We start from the raw sequence: 12,990 nt of genomic DNA on the forward strand, positions 1-12,990 counted from the left end.
CCTCCCCATCCTCTTCCCTCACCCCCACTTCCCCCCCTACTTTCACAGTAAGATGTCTTTCTTTGATACACCCAGTGCTCTGCGTTCAGTCATTTCCCTGCTGGATATTGTGATGGTTGAAGGCTGGTAAAGCTTCATTAAGCACTGCAATTACCCGGCGTCGTTAGTCACCTTTGATGGATCAGTGACCGGCTTTCTTCCCTTTTATTTATAAAATAATGTTTTCCTGAACTCATTTGCTGATAAGGTTTCATGTCTCGCGGCAGAAGGTCTGACGCCCAGAGCGCTCTGTAACCGCGATCTGATGCAGAACGCTCTGTAACCGCGATCTGATACAGAACGCTCTGTAACCGGGATCTCATACAGAACGCTCTGTAACCGCGATCTGATACAGAACGCCCTGTAACCACGATCTGATACAGAACGCTCTGTAACCGCGATCTGATACAGAACGCCCTGTAACCGCGATCTGATACAGAACGCTCTGTAACCGCGATCTGATACAGAACGCTCTGAAACAGCAATCTCATACAGAACGCTCTGTAACCGCGATCTCATACAGAACGCTCTGTAACCGCGATCTCATACAGAACGCTCTGTAACCGCGATCTGATGCAGAACGCTCTGTAACCGCGATCTCATACAGAACGCTCTGTAATCGCGATCTGATGCAGAACGCTCTGTAACCGCGATCTGATACAGAACGCTCTGTAACCGCGATCTGATACAGAACGCTCTGTAACCGCGATCTGATACAGAACGCCCTGTAACCGCGATCTGATACAGAATGCTCTGTAACCGCAATCTGATACAGAACGCTCTGTAACCGCGATCTGATACGGAACGCTCTGTAACCGCGATCTGATACAGAACGCTCTGTAACCGCGATCTGATACAGAATGCTCTGTAACTGCGATCTGATACGGAACGCTCTGTAACCGCGATCTGATACAGAACGCTCTGTAACCGCGATCTGATCCAGAACGCTCTGTAACCGCGATCTGATACAGAACGCTCTGTTACCGCGATCTGATACAGAACGCTCTGTAACCGCGATCTGATACAGAACGCTCTGTAACCGCGATCTGATACAGAACGCTCTGTAACCGCGATCTGATACAGAATGCTCTGTAACCGCAATCTGATACGGAACGCTCTGTAACCGCGATCTGAAACCGAACGCTCTGTAACCGCAATCTGATACAGAACGCTCTGTAACCGCGATCTGATACAGAACGCTCTGTAACCGCGATCTGATACAGAACGCTCTGTAACCACGATCTGATACAGAACGCTATGTAACCGCGATCTGATACGGAATGCTCTGTACCCGCGATCTGATACAGAACGCTCTGTAACCGCGATCTGATACGGAATGCTCTGTAACCGCAATCTGATACAGAACGCTCTGTAACCGCGATCTGATACAGAACGCTCTGTAACCGCGATCTGATACAGAACGCTCTGTAACCGCGATCTGATACAGAACGCTCTGTAACCACGATCTGATACAGAACGCTCTGTAACCGCAATCTGATACAGAACGCTCTCTAACCGCGATCTGATGCAGAACGCTCTGTAACCACGATCTCATACAGACCGCTCTGTAACCGCGATCTGATGCAGAACGCTCTGTAACCGCGATCTGATACGGAACATTATTTGTGCCATTTCATTCGCTGTCTCTGAAGTACTGAGATGTTTTTTATTAAACTGCGATATTTCTGTTCCGGGCCGTATCGCACGGAAGCGCTCACTGACGCCCGTGTGCCCCGATCAGCACTATCATAGTTTAGTGAATAACTCCCTTTGTGTCGTTTTGTTACTATATCACAGCGACACGTTCAATGCAAACTGGTACTTTCCCGCCAGCTCTCACAAGCCCCGCCCATCACCCACAAGCCCCGCCCATCACCCACAGACCCCGCCCAGCACCCACAGGCCCCGCCCAGCACCCACAAGCCCCGCCCAGCACCCACAAGCCCCGCCCAGCATCCATAGGCCCCACCCGGCATCCACAGGCCCCACCCAGCACCCACAGGCCACGCCCCTACAGACTTATTATTAGCATGCTATGATACACGGCTTGGATAAGTAAATGCAGAGCCAGATACAGAATGTCCATATGGCAGAGTGAATAGCAATTAGCCTGATGCAGCTACCTCGATAGCCATCTGGAACTGCTCGTGTTCTCTCTGGAGCTGCTCAGCCTCCGACAGAGAGCTGGCGTTAACGAGGCTGGCATTCAGCATGGACTCCCCATTGCGGATCCAACCCAGCACCTGGAAGACATAATGACAGGCTGGGGAGAGAGGCAGAGGATAGGCTGGGAGAGAGACTAAGGAGAGAGGCTGGGGGGAGAGGCTGGGGGAAGAGAGAGGCTGAGGAGAGGCAGAGGAAAGGCTGAGGAGAGACTAAGGAGAGAGGCTGTGGAGAGACGCTGGGGAGAGAGGCTGGGGGGAGAGGCTGAGGAGAGAGGCTGGGGGGAGAGGCTGATGAGAGGCTGATGAGCGAGGCTGAGGAGAGAGGCTGAGGAGAGAGAGGCTGGATAGAGAGAGGCTGGAGAAAGAGAGGCTGGAGAGAGAGAGGCTGGAGAGAGAGAGGCTGGAGAGAGAGAGGCTGGGGAGAGAGAGGCTGGGGAGAGAGAGGCTGGGGGGAGACCAGTATCACCAGGTGTCAATGTGACCTTACAGAAAGTCCCACATACCAGCCAAAAAATAACTTTTATTGAAACAACCTCTCAATGTGTACAACAAGAGACAAAGAATCCAGACACTGCATCCAATGTGACCAATTCTAAAGTGAAACACTATCTGTTATTCTTCCCAAAAGTCAGGATCATTAATCAAGCGTTTGGCCAAAGCATTATAAACCTGAAACCACGGCAAGGTTAATCTTTACTGCGGGTCCCACTGCCGGCACACCTTCTCTTTACCTCTCTTCTGCAGGAAGAAGTCCACAGTCTGCTCGTCCCAGGTCTATGCCTATTAAAGTGCGGGGGTGAGATTATGTCACCGGCTTCCTTCATCTATAAAGCAGGGGAATGGTGTGCTGAGGTGGTGCAGCTGCCTTGGACCTAAACCGGACTGCACTCTAAGTGTCCCAAAAAGTTTTAATGGCACATAAAAAGTCGCCTCTTACGCGTTTCACACGGCTAACCGCGCTTTATCAAAGAGTAGGTTAGCTGTGTGAAACGCGTAGGAGGTGACTTTTGCTGTTGTTATGTGCCATTAAAACTTTTTTGTACGGATAGAGAGCAGTCCGGTAGATATTTTTCCCAGCTGCACCGCCCCATCGCTCCATTCCTCTGCGGGTTCTCGTTTGGTACAGTAGGAGCACACCGACAGCGCCCGGAGACCCCGGCATACTAACGCAGTAATTTCCTCTGCGGATTCTCGTTTGGTAGGAGCTCGTTGACAGTGTGAGGACTCGGGGGTCACGGCGGTCGCAGCGTGACCTCCCCTCACCTCTTTCTGCTCCCGCTGCTGTGCGGCTACGTCCTCGTCGCTCCCACCCGACCCCCGTGGTGAGGAGGCTTCCCCGTCCTCTCCGTCGGGCTGCCACCGCTCCGCGTGAGGCTGATGCTCGGGCGCCTGCCATTGCCCCTGCGTGTGCATCCCCTCCCGTTACGGAGCGCGTGTCGGCACCAGTTAATTTATTCACTGCTCTTGCAGTGAAGCCACGCCCCCCCCGCCCAGGCGCTGGTTACCAGTTAACCCTAAACCTTACCTCCTGGCGGTCTATTATGGGGACCAACCCTGGACAGCTCCTCGGGCTCCTCAAGGCCTCCCTCCGCTACCCATTGGTCAGCCACAGTACTTAATACCTGTCCTACCTCTCTCACATCGCTCGACATAGTCTCTGCTACGGACGTCTATTCTGGATCTCGCTTTGTCTCAGTGTTTTCAGGTTGCGACCCGGCTTGGCGGACGTTCCTATCTGGCTCCGGACTCCGGCTCCCACTTGACCTTGCAGCTTCTATCATCCCTCGACCTCAGCTTGGACCTCTACCTCCTGGATCTCTCTCTCATCGACCTTGGCTTAAGGCAACGACTTCGTCTCTTCAGTACCGGTACCGGCAAGTATTGCTACACCTTTTTCACACCTGGCCTGGAAACGCAAAAACACCACACTCCGGACACGCTCCTTCTGCTGCGGGTGCGTGCACATATACGTCCCCACCTCAGTATAAGGGACGAGTCTGGTCTGCGGGCAGCACCGGCGTAACAGACAGCACCCGGAGACCCGGCATACTAACGGAGTCATGTCCTCTGCGGATTCTCATTTGGTACAATAGGAGCACGCCGACAGCACCTGGAGACACGGCATACTAACGGAGTCATGTCCTCTGCGGATTCTCGTTTGGTACAATAGGAGCTCGCTGACAGCGCCCGGAAACCCGGCATACTAACGGAGTCATGTCCTCTGCGGATTCTCGTTTGGTACAGTAGGAGCACGCCGACAGCACCTGGAGACCCGGCATACTAACGGAGTCATGTCTTCTGCGGATTCTCGTTTGGTACAATAGGAGCACGCCGACAGCACCTGGAGACCCGGCATACTAACGGAGTCATGTCCTCTGCGGATTCTCGTTTGGTACAGTAGGAGCTCGCTGACAGCGCCCGGAGACCCGGCATACTAACGGAGTCATGTCCTCTGCGGATTCTCGTTTGGTACAGTAGGAGCTCGCTGACAGCACCCGGAGACCCGGCATACTAACGGAGTCATGTCCTCTGCGGATTCTCGTTTGGTACAGTAGGAGCACGCCGACAGCACCCGGAGACCCGGCATACTAACGGAGTCATGTCCTCTGCGGATTCTCGTTTGGTACAGTAGGAGCACGCCGACAGCACCCGGAGACCCCGGCATACTAACGGAGTCATGTCCTCTGCGGATTGTCGTTTGGTACAGTAGGAGCACGCCGACAGCACCCGGAGACCCCGGCATACTCACGGAGTCATGTCCTCTGCGGATTCTCGTTTGGTACAGTAGGAGCTCGCTGACAGCGCCCGGAGACCCGGCATACTAACGGAGTCATGTCCTCTGCGGATTCTCGTTTGGTACAGTAGGAGCACGCCGACAGCGCCCGGAGACCCCGGCATACTAACGGAGTCATGTCCTCTGCGGATTCTCGTTTGGTACAGTAGGAGCACGCCGACAGCACCCGGAGACCCGGCATACTAACGGAGTCATGTCCTCTGCGGATTCTCGTTTGGTACAGTAGGAGCTCGCTGACAGCACCCGGAGACCCGGCATACTAACGGAGTCATGTCCTCTGCGGATTCTCGTTTGGTACAGTAGGAGCACGCCGACAGCACCCGGAGACCCGGCATACTAACGGAGTCATGTCCTCTGCGGATTCTCGTTTGGTACAGTAGGAGCACGCCGACAGCACCCGGAGACCCGGCATACTAACGGAGTCATGTCCTCTGCGGATTCTCGTTTGGTACAGTAGGAGCTCGCTGACAGCACCCGGAGACCCGGCATACTAACGGAGTCATGTCCTCTGCGGATTCTCGTTTGGTACAGTAGGAGCTCGCTGACAGCACCCGGAGACCCCGGCATACTAACGGAGTCATGTCCTCTGCGGATTCTCGTTTGGTACAGTAGGAGCTCGCTGACAGCACCCGGAGACCCTGGCATACTAACGGAGTCATGTCCTCTGCGGATTCTCGTTTGGTACAGTAGGAGCACGCCGACAGCACCCGGAGACCCGGCATACTAACGGAGTCATGTCCTCTGCGGATTCTCGTTTGGTACAGTAGGAGCACGCTGACAGCACCCGGAGACCCGGCATACTAACGGAGTCATGTCCTCTGCGGATTCTCGTTTGGTACAGTAGGAGCTCGCTGACAGCACCCGGAGACCCCGGCATACTAACGGAGTCATGTCCTCTGTGGATTCTCGTTTGGTACAGTAGGAGCTCGCTGACAGCGCCCGGAGACCCGGCATACTAACGGAGTCATGTCCTCTGCAGAATCTCGTTTGGTACAATAGGAGCTCGCTGACAGCACCCGGAGACCCCGGCATACTAACGGAGTCATGTCCTCTGCGGATTCTCGTTTGGTACAGTAGGAGCTCGCTGACAGCACCCGGAGACCCGGCATACTAACGGAGTCATGTCCTCTGCGGATTCTCGTTTGGTACAGTAGGAGCTCGCTGACAGCACCCGGAGACCCGGCATACTAACGGAGTCATGTCCTCTGCGGATTCTCGTTTGGTACAGTAGGAGCTCGCTGACAGCACCCGGAGACCCGGCATACTAACGGAGTCATGTCCTCTGCGGATTCTCGTTTGGTAAAGTAGGAGCTCGCTGACAGCACCCGGAGACCCCGGCATACTAACGGAGTCATGTCCTCTGCGGATTCTCGTTTGGTACAGTAGGAGCACGCCGACAGCACCCGGAGACCCGGCATACTAACGGAGTCATGTCCTCTGCGGATTCTCGTTTGGTACAGTAGGAGCACGCTGACAGCACCCGGAGACCCGGCATACTAACGGAGTCATGTCCTCTGCGGATTCTCGTTTGGTACAGTAGGAGCTCGCTGACAGCGCCCGGAGACCCGGCATACTAACGGAGTCATGTCCTCTGTGGATTCTCGTTTGGTACAATAGGAGCTCGCTGACAGCGCCCGGAGACCCGGCATACTAACGGAGTCATGTCCTCTGCAGAATCTCGTTTGGTACAGTAGGAGCTCGCTGACAGCACCCGGAGACCCCGGCATACTAACGGAGTCATGTCCTCTGCGGATTCTCGTTTGGTACAGTAGGAGCTCGCTGACAGCACCCGGAGACCCGGCATACTAACGGAGTCATGTCCTCTGCGGATTCTCGTTTGGTACAGTAGGAGCTCGCTGACAGCACCCGGAGACCCGGCATACTAACGGAGTCATGTCCTCTGCGGATTCTCGTTTGGTATAGTAGGAGCTCGCTGACAGCGCCCGGAGACCCGGCATACTAACGGAGTCATGTCCTCTGCGGAATCTCGTTTGGTACAGTAGGAGCTCGCTGACAGCACCCGGAGACCCCGGCATACTAACGGAGTCATGTCCTCTGCGGATTCTCGTTTGGTACAGTAGGAGCACGCCGACAGCACCCGGAGACCCGGCATACTAACGGAGTCATGTCCTCTGCGGATTCTCGTTTGGTACAGTAGGAGCTCGCTGACAGCGCCCGGAGACCCGGCATACTAACGGAGTCATGTCCTCTGCGGATTCTCGTTTGGTACAGTAGGAGCTCGCTGACAGCGCCCGGAGACTCCGGCATACTAACGGAGTCATGTCCTCTGCGGATTCTCGTTTGGTACAGTAGGAGCACGCTGACAGCACCCGGAGACCCCGGCATACTAACGGAGTCATGTCCTCTGCGGATTCTCGTTTGGTACAGTAGGAGCACGCTGACAGCACCCGGAGACCCCGGCATACTAACGGAGTCATGTCCTCTGCGGATTCTCGTTTGGTACAGTAGGAGCACGCTGACAGCGCCCGGAGACCCCGGCATACTAACGGAGTAATTTCCTCGGCCTGTACTCGCTGCATCATTGGACGCCAGTTACAACGTTTGCTATTGCAGACTCATACAAGATTTACCTTAACCAAAAGGCTGTTGAGCATGCTTACTTGCTGGTGTTTCCAAAGGTTGCTTAAACTTTAGAATCTTATCAATCTTAGCACGGAGTCCTATAAACGTCTACCTGACGCATTACGCAGCTATACAGCACAGCTGGGGGTTAAAAAAAGTGTAGAGCCGGTAACCTACTCACAGACAGCTTTTTCAACATTTTGGGTGTCTTCAGTGTGAGGCTGGTTATACTGGCTTTTGCCATGTGAAGCTGGGATAGGTTTCAACCACATATTTAATAAGTTATGCTGGGTAAAAAAAAGGCAAAACCCTCCACCGTACAGAGATAGTAAAAACTTGCCAGAACACACGGTAACCACGGGCACATTTACAGTTTAAATATATCTGTAGCCAGGCCACCTTTGGCTACTAACCTGCCCTACTCCTGGCAGTAAGCCCTGGTACAATCAGGCTGCCAGTAGTCTGCATGGGGTTTCCCCCTCCTTGGTGTTGCACTTGAGTGGCAGTGGGAGGCGGTGACATCAGGCCTGGGCATGTCCAATCATGGGAAGGACCTGGTGCCCTCCTCCTGGGTGCCGCCCCAAATTTAGTAGTGCCTCTCCCCTCTTGAGGGAGGCAGGGATCACACAGGATTGCCTGGAGCTTCTCTTCCCCTGTTCCTCGTCCCCTTGGGGGAGAGCGAGGGATACCCTATACCTCTGGTCCTGCTAGAGGGCCCGGGAAGAGCCAGGACAGCTGCAGGGGCCCTGACCTCTAGTGGTAGTCCAGGGACCATCCTCACGTTGACCATCCCAGAGACTGCAGTGGGCAGAGACCTGTTGTTACGCTCCCGCCTAGTGTGTGATCTTACTGGGGGAGAGGTGATAGTTCTACTGCAGGAGATCATCTTCACCTACCTGGAGCCTGCGGCAGATGGAGGCGCTGCACTGCTAGAGAACCACGTGGGTCATGTAACCTGCTCGTGTGTCCCCAACACCACCGGCGGACAGCTCGGCCCTCCTGTTACCAGCAGGTATCATGCCCCACACGACCAGTAATGGCAGAATCTCCCAGAGGGGGAGGGGGGGGGGGAAGCACCGTTACATGTATATTTATAAATTATTTTAAATTGGCACCACTTTTGTGTTGATACAAAATACTGTAACACACTCAATAAAAACATCTAATTTCTCTCCCTAATGTGCCCACATTTCCTCCCCATGTTGCAGAGATTGTAAGCTCTGTGGGGCAGAGACTCACTCTTATGTCTGTATTACTAGACCTGTTGCTTTTATGCTTATGATGGATTTTGACACTTTGGCACTTCAGTAAACATACGTTGGAGCTCCTTATAATGTACATTTTATAATAAAATAAATGTATATTAAGCTTTTGGATTGGACCCACACTCTTCCAATGTACCTGGCCACTGAACGAAGCTGCAGCGCCAGTATCACGCTTCCCCTCTCCCCGCGCACACCTCTTCCAGCACACTAAGTGGGCCTGTAATGAGGAGCGCTGCCACGTATTCTCGTGGCATGCCTGACGCCCAACGTGTGACAGGTTCCCTGAGCGAACAGGGTGTTGTAGTTTGGAGGCGAAGGGGGCGCCGCGGGTACAATATATTACATTATTATTAGGGCACATACGTCGCACCTGAGAGTGCCCGAGTATTGGAACAGCTGGAGCAGGAGCCCGGAGAACCTCCTGTCCCATATTCAGAGTATACGTGAGCGCTGTGTGCCATTCTTTCTATGAGAGAGACTTATTACTGATATACTGCGGAGCAATGGGTTCGGTTATTAAGTGTAAAGCAAAATATGCCACCTTACTGGGAAACGTTCACAGAATGACTACTGCAGAGTTTGCCGTTTATGGGACCGATTCATTATTAATAATAATAATAGCATGTTTTTGTATGGTAAGGTATGATCGTCATTATCCGGCACTAATAGCCATTCACTTCAAGCAGAACGGCAATCCAGCAGGAAGACCCACCTGCAAGTGTGAAGTTATGAACATATTTACCTTCCTCTGGACTAATACACTGTAAGTACAAATATAGGGTAAGTACCTGGCCTCTAAATTTAGCATAGGTTCAACGCGATGGACACCATTTTTTTTTCAACCTCATCTACTATGGAACCACTATGCAACTATGACACTATGTAACTACTTTGTAACTATGACACTATGGAACTACTATGTAACTATGACACTATGTAACTATGACACTATGTAACTATGACACTACTTTGTACTACTTTGTACTACTTTGTAACTATGACACTATGGAACTACTATGTAACTATGACACTATGTAACTATGACACTACTTTGTACTACTTTGTACTACTTTGTAACTATGACACTATGGAACTACTATGTAACTATGACACTATGTAACTACTTTGTAACTATGACACGATGTAACTACTTCGTAACTATGACACTGGACTATGAAACTATGTAAATATGAAACTATGTAATTATGAATTAGTTTAAATGGGAATAATGACGAATGATGGTTATTGTAGTAACTTGTCACCACTGAGTGACACTTCAAATAGGTAACTCGATGTGCTACTGGCCTTTCCTGTAACCTGTTACTGTACAGCGTGTGTGTAAATATATATATATATATATATATATGTATATATATAGAATCCAATGCACAGCCGGCACACCATATGCAAGTAAATAAGTTTTGGTGCTTATCCCATAAAGCAATAACAGACCATACGATACCGGTTGCAACACGACATCAAGGGACAGCACGCAGGTAAGTAAATCAAAAATGTTCTATATTTGATAGAAGACACAAATATAGAACATTTTTGATTTACTTACCTGCGTGCTGTCCCTTGATGTCGTGTTGCAACCGGTATCGTATGTTATGTATATATATATATATATATATATATATATATATATATATATATAATCTCACGCAGTTATTACAGTGCTGGAGCTGCCCCGAGCTGCTCTCACTTCTACATCTCTCTTCCAAGCAAGGATCACAGGTAGGTTTCACCGCACGAGCAGTGAGGCATGTAGATTTGGGGGGTCAGTTTAGCACTGACCTGCTTGACCTCGGCCTGCAGGTGTCGGAGCTGCAGACATTGCTCTAGGCGTTTGTGCGTTTGCTCCGCGTTCAGGTCCAGCTCGTGCTGCTTCTCGTGGAGGAATTCCAGCAACTCCTGCACTTGTGTAGCCAGGTCAATATCCTTCTCACAGATCAGCTCGATTCCTAAACCAAGGGAGCACATTGTGTGATGTTACTGAGCGTCACTTACACAGGCCAGGCACAAGGAAAGGGCAGCACGAACCTACCTGCTCCTGGAGAAGACAGCCCATACTCGTTTTATTGTACAAACCCTTACACCATCTATCGACTTCCCCAGACACGGTTGGGTATGTAGTGTGCATGATCACACATACCCTGTAGAAACGTTATTTAATAAACATGGGGATAACTTGATTGCCCGATATTTACGAATGCAGGTCCCTTGTTCAGGCTGAAGCACAGGACGAGAACACCTAAGGGACAACCCATGTATACCTTCTACTCAACCTAGATGTCTTTCAAATATTGTACAGATGTAGCTAATGTTATTCCACCCCGTGGAGCGTTGTAGCGGGAAATACACAGCGCACGAGCGGGAGAAGCGGACATGGTTTTGAATTAGCCGGGCGAGTGCGCTATTTCACCTGCGGGATGGCACCACGGGTCCAATAACGTTGGCTGTATCTGTATTTCTGTATTTCTGGTTAGCACAGGACACATTTTCTACAAACTACACAAGTATACAAAGTACTGTATATGGGGAAAGTATTTATCATTAACATTAATCATTGCAAATCTACGGTCGTGACAATATATGTCTATATCTGATGCCTCATCTCTGTGATGTAACAGAGCACATCCCCTACATGAAGCCTTGTGATGTAATAGTGCACACCCCCTACACGAAGCCTTGTGATGTAATAGTGCACCCCCTACATGAAGCCTTGTGATGTAATAGTGCACCCCCTACACGAAGCCTTGTGATGTAATAGTGCACCCCCTACATGAAGCCTTGTGATGTAACAGTGCACACCCCCCTACACGAAGCTTTGTGATGTAATAGTGCACCCCCTACATGAAGCCTTGTGATGTAATAGTGCACCCCCTACATGAAGCCTTGTGATGTAATAGTGCACACCCCCTGCACGAAGCCTTGTGATATAACAGTGCACACCCCCTACACGAAGCCTTGTGATGTAACAGTGCACATCCCTTACACGAAGCCTTGTGATATAATAGTGCACCCCCCACCACGAAGCCTTGTGATGTAATAGTGCACACCCCCTACACGAAGCCTTGTGATGTAACAGTGCACCCCCCCTACACGAAGCCTTGTGATGTAACAGTGCACCCCCCTACACGAAGCCTTGTGATATAATAGTGCACACCCCCTACACGAAGCCTTGTGATATAATAGTGCACACCCCCTACACGAAGCCTTGTGATGAAATAGTGCACACCCCCTACACGAAGCCTTGTGATATAATAGTGCACACCCCCTACACGAAGCCTTGTGATATAATAGTGCACACCCCCAACATGAAGCCTTGTGATATAATAGTGCACCCCCCCCTACACGAAGCCTTGTGATATAATAGTGCACACCCCCTACATGAAGCCTTGTGATGTAACAGTGCACATCCCCTACACGGAGCCTTGTGATATAACAGTGCACACCCCCTACACGAAGCCTTGTGATATAATAGTGCACACCCCCCCTACACGAAGCCTTGTGATATAATAGTGCACACCCCCTACACGAAGACTTGTGATATAACAGTGCACATCCCCTACACGAAGCCTTGTGATATAATAGTGCACCCCCCCTACACGAAGCCTTGTGATGTACAGTAATAGTGCACACCCCCTACACGAAGCCTTGTGATGTAACAGTGCACCCCCCTACACGAAGCCTTGTGATGTAACAATGCACCCCCCCTACACGAAGCCTTGTGATATAATAGTGCACACCCCTTACACGAAGCCTTGTGATGTAATAGTGCACCCCCCTACACGAAGCCTTGTGATATAATAGTGCACACCCCCTACATGAAGCCTTGTGATATAACAGTGCACACCCCCTACACGAAGCCTTGTGATATAATAGTGCATACACCCCCAACACGAAGCCTTGTGATATAATAGTGCACACCCCCTACACGAAGCCTTGTGATATAACAGTGCACACCCCCTACACGAAGCCTTGTGATGTAACAGTGCACACCCCCTACACGAAGCCTTGTGATATAATAGTGCACCCCCCCTACACGAAGCCTTGTGATGTAATAGTGCACACCCCCTACACGAAGCCTTGTGATGTAACAGTGCACCCCCCTACACGAAGCCTTGTGATATAACAGTGC

The 12,990-nt window shown here is 51.2% G+C and overlaps 1 protein-coding gene across 1 annotated transcript in view; it reads right to left on the minus strand.

Moving 5' to 3' along the window:
• Positions 1-12,990, minus strand: part of LOC142500018 (kalirin-like) — a 131,183-nt gene that overhangs the window by 74,620 nt on the left and 43,573 nt on the right. The window contains exons 5-6 of the mRNA XM_075610075.1: positions 10,644-10,810; positions 2,163-2,282 (exon numbers count right to left, since the gene is read on the minus strand). Of these exons, the coding sequence (XP_075466190.1) occupies positions 2,163-2,282; positions 10,644-10,810 (287 nt within the window). The remainder of the gene's footprint in view (positions 1-2,162; positions 2,283-10,643; positions 10,811-12,990) is intronic.

The sequence above is a fragment of the Ascaphus truei genome, chromosome 7 (assembly GCF_040206685.1).
Source record: "Ascaphus truei isolate aAscTru1 chromosome 7, aAscTru1.hap1, whole genome shotgun sequence".
Classification (NCBI taxonomy): Eukaryota; Metazoa; Chordata; class Amphibia; order Anura; family Ascaphidae; genus Ascaphus; species Ascaphus truei.